This window comes from Cryptomeria japonica, chromosome 7, assembly GCF_030272615.1.
Source record: "Cryptomeria japonica chromosome 7, Sugi_1.0, whole genome shotgun sequence".
Taxonomy (NCBI): Eukaryota; Viridiplantae; Streptophyta; class Pinopsida; order Cupressales; family Cupressaceae; genus Cryptomeria; species Cryptomeria japonica.
The window spans coordinates 132,373,113-132,383,412 of NC_081411.1; the positions used below are offsets into that span (position 1 = coordinate 132,373,113).

The window sequence follows — 10,300 nt, forward strand, 5'->3', positions numbered from 1 at the left end:
TGCTACTAAGAAATTAGACAAAGCAAACTTACATGCTAGTTCAGACCGCACTCCTCAAATATTAGTAATAATATTACTATTTTTTATAGTTAGACATCTATACTTTCAGTAAAACGGGGATACCCACAAGTTCGTACTTTCAAATGCGATGAAGATTATATACTTCATCTTATTTCACTATACTACTAATATATTCATCTTGTCGTCAAATTAAGATCCAAAGACTAAAGCACAGCTAATATCCATGTGGGTGCGATCTCATCTGATTAAGAAGAGGAATCCAAAGGTAAAAGATAACTGTAAAGAATACAGTCTCGGACGTTCTCACGAACCTTGATATAACGTCGAAGCAGGCACTCTCTAGTAAACCCAGCCTTTTCGAGCACCTTCTGCGAAGGCAGATTCTCAGGCAGCACCATGGCTTCTATGCGTCTCAGTCCAGGAAGATCAGAATACCCGGCCTGTATAGCACGCATGACAGCTTCAGTAGCAATGCCTATGCCCCAGTAGTTTCTACTAACAGCGTAGCCCAGCTCGGCACGACAGCTATGAATTCCAGTGCCCTGTCTGAGCAGAACGTGACCCACGGCCTTGTCATTAATGGAGATGGCCCTGAACCACGGGTGAGGGATTACGACTGTCATCAGAAATTGCCTCGCGCTTTCTATGAACAATGTTGCGGATTGACGCCATGCTTGTGGATTTTTATTTTCAGGGCGGTGTGATGACATGTGTCTCAGGGATTGGTTTTTATAGGCATGGGGGACTGCTTCTAGACGTTGAATATCTCATCTTTTTGCATGTGGTCGGCATGGCTGGTAAAGTGATCAGTGAAAACCGACCACAATTGCGGTGGAGTAAGCTGCAACTACACTACTGATTACAGCAGCTTACTATGTCCTTCCCCTCAAAATTAAAGCACATTTGAAGATTTACGTATCTTCTCCTTCCACCCAAAAAAACGGAGGTCGGCATTAGTGCCTACAAAATCTGAACCTGGATTACATAGTCTACAACATTATGCATGTGCTTTTCGATTAGAAGGAATCGTGGATCATTCAAGGATGGGAAGAGTTCAATCAATGGCTCTTTCAAGAGAGAATAGGAAACGACCACAATGTTTAGTGTATTTGTATTATGAACTACAAACGGTATACACACATTTTATCTAAGAGGTACATGGTGATCGAAGTGTCCATGTCGTTTTAAGTACGATAAGCTCTTCTATAAAGTACCATGATTTTTCAAATTAGCAATAAAGTGACATACGACATATACATATTTTATGGCATTATGGAAAGTCACATAATATTTAGTTACGGATATATTGCAAACTGTTGATCGCAAAAGCAATGGCTGTGATTTTTTGAGGGTGTCAATAACACAAACGTTTTTGGAGCTAGAATAGCCACATCCATATTTTATTGGAGAGGCATCATAATATAATTGCCCATACTACTATGACGTCAGTTATGAGATTTAATGATCTTTCGAATTAGTCATAAATTTCAACCAATATGTTAAGGAGGAGGCGAAGTATGGTTCCAACTCATCCAAACATTGAAAAGTTATTAGAGGTGCTCAAACATAAACACCACCTTCTTAGCTTGAGTTTAGATTTGGAAAGAAGAAAAGTTGAGAATATAATTTATTTTATTAAGATTTTTTATTTGTTTTTTGTTATAATTCAAAATAACAGCATTCTTACACATTGTAAGTATGTTGTTTGTTAGTGTGTTGTATGTTGTTAATGCTACTTATAGACTGTTAGAATAAAGGGTCAACACCTTTGTCTTGCTGCTTCTAATATTAAAAAAACATTCTTACACATGTTAGGGCTGAAAGAGAATGGAGTATATGGAATTATTTCATTTGATAGCAGTGTATAAATGTCATTAGATCATATCGTAAAATAAAGTAATTTTTGAAGAAAAATGTGTATTCCATACAAATGACAGTTGAAATATGCTTGAACTCTAGCTTATTTAAATCAAATACATGCAAACCTAAGAAAGATGAAATATTATGTTGACATAAATAGATTGGATGTGGTTGTTCAAGATTTCAGTAGCATGAAAGTATGATCAAGATGACTAAGTAATAAAGTGAACATCATATCAATATATTAATGATAGATATCCAAATGAGGTTAGGGTCCTCTAAATTATATAATTTTCATGACAAAAATCAAATGCCTAGAGAGATTGAGAATGGATGGCTAGGATTGAACAATTATCAAGGCTTTGGGTCAAATTTGTAGTCATGTGAGATGAGGGATAAGGATTAGGTTTACAAATGGATTAGGGTAACATCCTAATCCTAATGTGAATAGCTAGTATTTGGAGTTATAGTATGGGATGGATGGATGAGATTGAAATTTAGTTTGACTTTTGTGGTAAGTATCTACAAGATCTTAGTGAGAGGGATACTTGCCACAATAACAATTTTAGATTATGATTCACACGAGTGAATGCAATATATACAATTATATAGACAAGGATTGAAGGACAAAGAATAAGGATAAATTAATTAATTAAATAATAGCTAGGCAAGATGGGATAAAAAGGTGATGGATAAATTAATTATATAAATAATAAATATTTATTTAATCAATGACTATGATAAGGTGAGATTAAGTGATGGAAAAATTAATTAAACAAAAAATAAATATTTAATTAATGGATAGGATATAGTAGGATAAAAGATGGATACATTAATTAAATAAATAAAGAGTATTTATTTAATTAATGGTCTAGGATAGATTGAAATTAGAAGTGGTTGGGTATGAAAAAAAATAGTTCTTTATAAAAGGTTTACATTCGAAGGTTTAGAAAAAGGCTATGAATGTAATTTCAAGCATTTTGGGCACATAAGAAATACAAAAAATTGCTTGAAGATATCAAGTCGATTGAGGTGAGACATTTTAGATAAGCATGAATAAGTCATTTTCTTAAAGATAAGCCTTAACATACCAAACATCAAAGGAAAGAAGAATTTTAAGTTTGAGTTGAAGATGTCATTTTGTTAAACCTTTAGAACCAAATTTAAAGATGTCTTCAAATGTATAGCTCTTCTTACTGTCCCATATAAAAATTTATCATTTCTTATTACAAGTTTTGCAGTATTAATAAGAATAAATTGAGGTTATAAGTTTAAATGGGTGATTGACTTTGTGGGATAAGTGAAACCAAGAGGCAGACTTGAAAAGTATATAATCTAACCATGTCCCTCCTTCCCTATGACAATTTAGGTGAGTTTAATGATATGTGAAATAAATATGGACACCATTATATATAGACAGATCAAAACTTTAGGGTTTTCTTTATGAAGTATATTGATTATTCTCCTAGAACTAGAGACCTTGAAAACTATAAATTAAAAACCTTTGCAATATATTTCTAGTCATAGGCGAATGTCAGCATTTATAATTATTATTTTCATAATTATTGTGCTGATCATATGTCAAAATATCAAACCTTTTTCCCAATCTTTCTATCTTGATTAAAAACAGGGGCATTCATAATATTGGGCCCAATTGTTTCAAAAAAGGATTAACTCCTTGATATTTTTTCTTCTCACAAAACAATAATAGTAGAGCCTAGTTTTAATTCTAAATGAGGATTGATTAAATAAGAAAATCTGTGAGGACATATGGCACTAATGCGCAAGCTCGCAAGGGAACCGTGGGGACGATTTTAAAATGCTTGCAAGGGTGTGAAATGCATTTAGGGGAAGAGCACCAATAGATAACATAGTTCCAATAACTGTCACCTTATTGTCATGTTGACCCCCCAATAGCTGTCATAGTGAAAACACCATTAATAAATTTGTTTTGTACCAATAGCCGATCACTTTTTGTAATTTTTTGTTCATAATTGGCCCATTTGTGCACCACTATTGGAACATTTGTGCACCACTATTGGGACATTTGTCAACAAGTACTAGCGATTTTGAGTTGATGGTTACTGGAACATCTTTAGTTAGGTGCAGGCGACACTTTGAAATGTGTACTTTTTTATCTTTGTGCGCATAACTATTTCCACAACGTGCATCGTTACTACCCAGAAGCCAGATCAATAGCTATAAGCAGTTAAGTCGCATATGAAGACAACTAAAAGAAATCAAAATCCGATTACGTTTAAGATCTATAGATGCACGAAGTTAGCTATGACGACTACTGATGCTCTTCCCCTACAAGATAAAATGTTGTTTTGAATTTGTAAGGGCTCATGCCGCTTGGAAGCATCGCGTAGCAGCGCAACATAAAACTGCGGAATTGTGCGATCATTACGCGTGGTCGCAACAATATGTTGGTCTTCTGGTCAAAATAGTCATAAATTTGCAAAAGAATAGGAAGGTGTTGAAGGCTCGTGCTAATGTACTCAAGAGGTATCAGCACTATGTAATATGCCGGGCTCGTGTGGAAGTTATTCATTTGTTTGATGCTGATTGGTTGTTGAGGGCTGTCAAAAGTATAAGCCATGACTGAACTAATGGTCCCAAATTTGTTATATACGGTAGTGGATAATTATAAGATTAATAATGTGTTGTGAAAGAAATTCAATGATATAGTGAACTAACGCGCAACTAAAATTTTTTAATGATCATGGAAAAGAACATGTGCCTACGAAGTGGTAATGGTGCAAGGAAATAATATTGAAGGCTGAGAGCATGTTTCATGAATGTGGGTCGAAAGATTTTGTCAAAAACACATGATGATATGGAGTTTGAACACATTGCAAGGAAGTAATAAAGATTGTATCATATTGTCATCTGTGGTATCAATTTCACAGGAGACTGTATCTACTTGTATTCGATGAAACCAAAAGAAATTGCTCAAAATAGAAATATGAATAAATTTGAAGTGCTGTTCATCGCATATAGAAAGGGCCGATTCTCATAATTGATGGCCGGGCACCTCAGCAAAATGTTTGTGAGTTGCTCAAATTTGAACTATGGGGCCGCCGGCTGATAAACTATGGTGAATTGTTTTTTGCGATGCAACATAATGAATCAGTTTACAACAAGGGGCCGATGTCATTGAGTGGAAGATGATTTTAATGCTGCTATTACAGCGGTTTTTATCCATTGCACTAGATAAAAAAGGATTCAGAAAATAGTTTTATTGCTCGACATTTTCTAGTTTCATTGTCCTGAATAAAAGTTTTTGATAAAGAATGAGCAATTTGTGAACAATGAAATGAAGTTGATTGTTATTATTCTTTCATTGGAAAGCATTTTGTGCGAGATTATTATCCATCCTGGAGTTATATGAATGACATTTGTAGCTCGAGTATTTTGAATATGAAACTTTGCAGAGGATGTGTAAGAGTGGACAGAGTCTTTGTGCTTTGGTTTGTAGAAGAGTTGTACCTGCAGTGAATGTGGCTGATAAGACAGGCAATACTTATATGCAAAGTAAAGATAAGCAAAGTGGTTCGAAGTGCAATATGACTGATCGATAGTATGAGAGAAATTTTGCTGTGAAATACATTTTTATTGATAACTAAAGACAGTTCACTTTGTGTGATGGAATGCTGATTTTCATGGGTTGCCAATGAGAGCCGTAAAATATGCTTCTCAGTTGGAGTGCTCGAGCATGATAAAGACAAATAAAGAGAATACTAATGAAATCTCAAGATTTCATCTTCTCGATAAATTGGCTATAAGGCATGTCTATGATGTTGTGCAAACTATGGTGCCTAGTGGATAATGATTTTAAAATGGGAACTGGAGATTTGATTGATAGGTTAATTTTGGAAACTTGTTGTAAAATGAACCAATCAGATTAGATTTTCCACTTTCTGGAAAATAGGCCAACCTGTTTGTAATTTCTACAAAGGCAAAATTGTAAATCAGGTTAGGGGTTTCGTTCTAGATTTTTGGCACAAGTTATCCATATTTGGGGAAAACAAATTGGTAGGAAAAGTGACTCATTTTGGGTTTCAGTCAGAATAATTACACATTGTAAATAAATTTTTGAATGGCGATTTCTTGTTCAAGTTCATTTAATATAAGCACTTCTGTGCACATTTTCTGTAGTTGTTTCCATTATTGTATGTGCTCTTGTTTTAGGTAGAGGGATCAAGGATTATATTTGTTTACCAGTTCGGATTTTTTAAGTTGCATGATAAAATTGTTTTAAGTGGAATGTTGATGCAGGGGCATCAACCCCTCTTTTCTTTTGTTTCTTTTTGTTTGGTTTTGGTCCTTTGCTCAGTTTTAGCTTGCTACGTGTTTTGGAGTACATTCTGCTCCTCTTTCTTTTGTTTCTTTTTGTTTGGTTTTGGTCCTTTGCTCAGTTTTAGCTTGCTACGTGTTTTGGAGTACATTCTGCTCCTCTTTCTTTTGTTGAGATGTTTCAGTCAAGATGTTACCAAAATCAGTCAACATTTTTTTCGAAATTTAGGGGAATCTCATTGGCCCTGTTTGATGGAGGTGAATCTAGGACTCCTCTTCTTCAAGCATTTCCTTGATGCAAGTTGGGATTGGCAGTTCCAAATTTGAATGGTTAATTTCCATTGGCGACAGTTAGGGCGTTTGTAATAATGGTGGCAACGGTTCGGGAAAGGAGAGAAGGGAGAGATGGTGACACCGATTGGGTGGGGAACAAAAGAAGGTTGAGACAGATAAGAAAACTCAAAGACAAAGGGATTGGTTGTGTGAGTTTCAGGGTCCTCTGAAGTGTGTGAGTCTAGGATTCCTTTAGAAAGTGAGACAGAAGCAATTCATTCAAGAATCGGCCGAAGAGGGAAAAGAGATTAGAAGCGACAACTAGGAGGTGTGTTCAACCCTACTTAATTCATGTGAGCAAAAGGCTTGCCGTTGATTATATGTAATCATTTTGCCAGATACTGCAGAAATAAAACATTCAATATGGTTTCTAGGTTTAATCGATTTGTCTCAAGCCTGATTATGCTCTATGATGCTGCATTGTCCTGTTAAATTCGAAGTTACTGTCACATTAACAAAAATACTATCTTCCTTTTGTGTTCCTAAGACCATTGTTAGGAGAGATAGTTTGCATTGGTTTTGTTTCGAATAGGCTTCCACCAAATGTGGAGAAGTGTGTTTTCAATTACAGATCACAAAGAGGAATTGCAGGAGATTCTAGTTTGTGGGTGTGTGTTTGCAATGGCACTGTTGCATGTGTGCCCCCTGAATATGGAGTTGTGGTATCATGATGAAGTTTTTACTTTGTTTAAAGTTTGCCTCTATTGGTTGGATAAGCACTCATCTAGAAATTGTTTGCCAAAGACTCAAGAACCCATTTGAATTAAAGATATAACAATTTAATCCATTTTATTTTCTGTTTTGTTTATTTTTAGGTGTTGCATGTTCTCATGACTAATTCAAGTTTTGGTCAATCTTACACATCTTACTTAGATTTGTAAGAACATATTTGCCTGATGTAAAATGATAATTATATCAGTTAATTTTGTTATAAGGGTTACCCAGTGAGGTTTGGTAGAGCTTGAAGTATAGGGGAGATTTATCTAATCAATATTACATGCATTGACCACTAACCTAATATTCCTTGTGAATAGGAAATGGCTAATCTTTAGAGGATTTTGTGAGAATTAGTTGGAAAACACCAACAAAATAAAGGGGTTGATTAGGTGGATTGTAAGTGGAGCCAAGAAGTTGACTAGGTGGAGTGTAGTTTTAGTAAGAATAGGCATATGATGCCATTGGTTTTTTGGTTTATTTGGTGGGTGGAAATGATGTGGGATAATATTTCTTGTGATATGGACAAGGATTAAAGGGAGGATAGTACTTAGCCCAATTGTGGGGTTTTTGTGGAAGGGACTTGCTTATGAATGGGAGGATGGAAGATGTCATGGGAAATGATGGTTTGGTGTAGGATGGGACATATTTGAAGTCTATTTACTTTAAATTTTCCCTTTATTTCAATGGAAATCACCTCAATGTTTCTAAATCATCATACCTATATTAAATTGTATTTATATTTGTTTATATGACACCTTATAATTACATGAAAAATATTCTTTGAAAATAAAATGGGTTATGCCTTGTTGCACTAAAATCTCATTATTCCTCCAATTGAGAGATGTCATCCATTTTTTTTTTCCCTCCAAAACCATTTCTCATGCAAAGAGCTCCTTTTGAATGATAAATAATGTCATCCCCCTTTTGAATGCTTTTGTAGTTAGAAATTATCTTGATTAAAACCAATTCCTAGTAATATAACTATTTTCTTGTTCAATTTTTAGATAGAAAATCTATAATAATGCTTCAAGATAAAATCCTTTTGAATTATAATCTCTAAGATATGACTCATATTTATTGTACGCTAATATGAATGATTAGGAATTTAATGCAAAAGGTGAGCTTGTACACATTTTGATTCGTCATTATGTTGTTTCAAATAGGAAACACATATTTCATGCATTTAGTTTACCTAATCTCCTTGAAATATATTTGAGATGTTTTTCTAAGAACATAATACTCCTTTTAAAATTACCACCTTCAATCATATAACTTCGATTAGATTTGGTTGCATATGTTAATCCCTCACAAAATTTATGCACTACTCCTAATTGATAGGAATTTTTTTTAATTTTCTAGATGTTCCTTTATAGTTTTTGCAAATTGTATCTTAACAATCATAGGAAAAATAATGAAACAACAAATTAATGCTTATCCTCTTTTTTCTAGTTATTCTAATACAAAATTAATACATGATTACATTTCTATAACAAGTTTTAAACACTAGGATAAATATTATGCCCCCTGTAAATGAATTTAATGAGCTTAATATTTGGTGTTTACTGATATGTGATCTCATTCAATAAACTCCTTACACCACAAATCTATTTAAATTGGAAAATGAATACAAAATGAATGCATCATTATTTTTGTATTAAATTTTTTGAACACTAGGATAAATATTATGCCCCCAATAAATAAATTTAATGAGCTTAATATGTTGTGTTTACTCATATGTGATCTCATTCAATAAACTCTTTACACCACAAATCTATTTAAATTGGAAAATTGCTCAAAAATATTTGTACAATTCATAAACATTTGGGTTAAAGAGATTTTTTTAATTGTAGATGACCTATAATAAAACCCTTGGATGACTCCACCACTCCTCTCAACTAGGACCACATTTGGACACACTATTTATTCATTCAGCACACAAATGTGTATTTTATTCACATTTTTACTATTAGACTAATTAAGGAGTGACACATTACGCAAATGTTAATTGAAATCAATCACTTCATGTTTTACTTATAGCATTATGTTTAATAAACCATATATAGAAGCGCACTTGGTGGACATGCATACCACGTATATTCTTCATTACTGCTAATAAGAATTGAAAATCCCACTTCAAGTACATAATTAAAAAATTACTTAAAATTTTGTAGCCAGTTTTCAGTCTACTTAGAATTCCAATTCTAAATAGAGTCACCAAAAATATATTGATTATTTTCAAGATTACTATCAAGATTCTTTTGAGGATATTTTTGGTCTACAAGTTCACGATAATGTCTACTTATTGTTCTCCTTGGTATAAAACCAATTGCTTTTAAAAGTTTTGGTGCACTTCACTAAACCCTTTGAATTCTTGTCTAATTTTATTGCCAATATTTTCTTCTTTGTCCATAAATTTATTAACTTGGCATAGGTTTTGGCTACTTATTTGGTATCTCCAAGCCAAATCATGTAAATCAATCATAATATCTTCTTTTTGTACATTCAAAAAATTAATATTTAATTGCAAAATAGGTCTAAACTTACACTATATCACCATAGTTATTATAAAGGTTAATAATTTATTCTTCATCGAGGTATTTGAACTCAACTTTTGTTGACTAGATCAATCAAATATTTTAAATTTAGATCCTAAACAATAGATTCATCTTCTTATTAGGTTTCTAGACCAAGATCTTCCTTTTGGTTAATCATTTGTTCAACATCATGATATTGAACACTTGATATCCTTTTTGTCCATGCAATGAATCAAAATTCACTAATCAAATATTTGTAATTAATACTTATCCAAGTCCCACTGAGTTGTAATATAAGAGTTAGAATAGATTGTAATCCCATAGATATCCATTTAAACTCTTTCTAGGATCAAATAAGGTGACTTATCAAATGATATTGTATCTACATTTTTTATTTAGTAGAAAATATTCCAAAAATATATTAGTGGATTAATTTTATATATGAATCACCAAATAACATTAACAAAATGTACTAACAATTAGATAGGTTATGATTAGATAAATAACCTTCCTTTGCATTTGAAAGGTGTAGCTCC

General features: G+C 33.2%; 1 protein-coding gene across 1 annotated transcript; it reads right to left on the reverse strand.

Annotated features, from left to right (window-relative positions):
- Positions 1–266: 266 nt before the first annotated feature.
- Positions 267–731, reverse strand: LOC131072322 (uncharacterized). Its single transcript, XM_058008466.2, has one exon. The coding sequence runs from the start codon at positions 729–731 to the stop codon at positions 267–269; it is 465 nt and encodes a 154-aa protein (XP_057864449.2).
- Between the last annotated feature and the right edge of the window lie 9,569 nt (positions 732–10,300).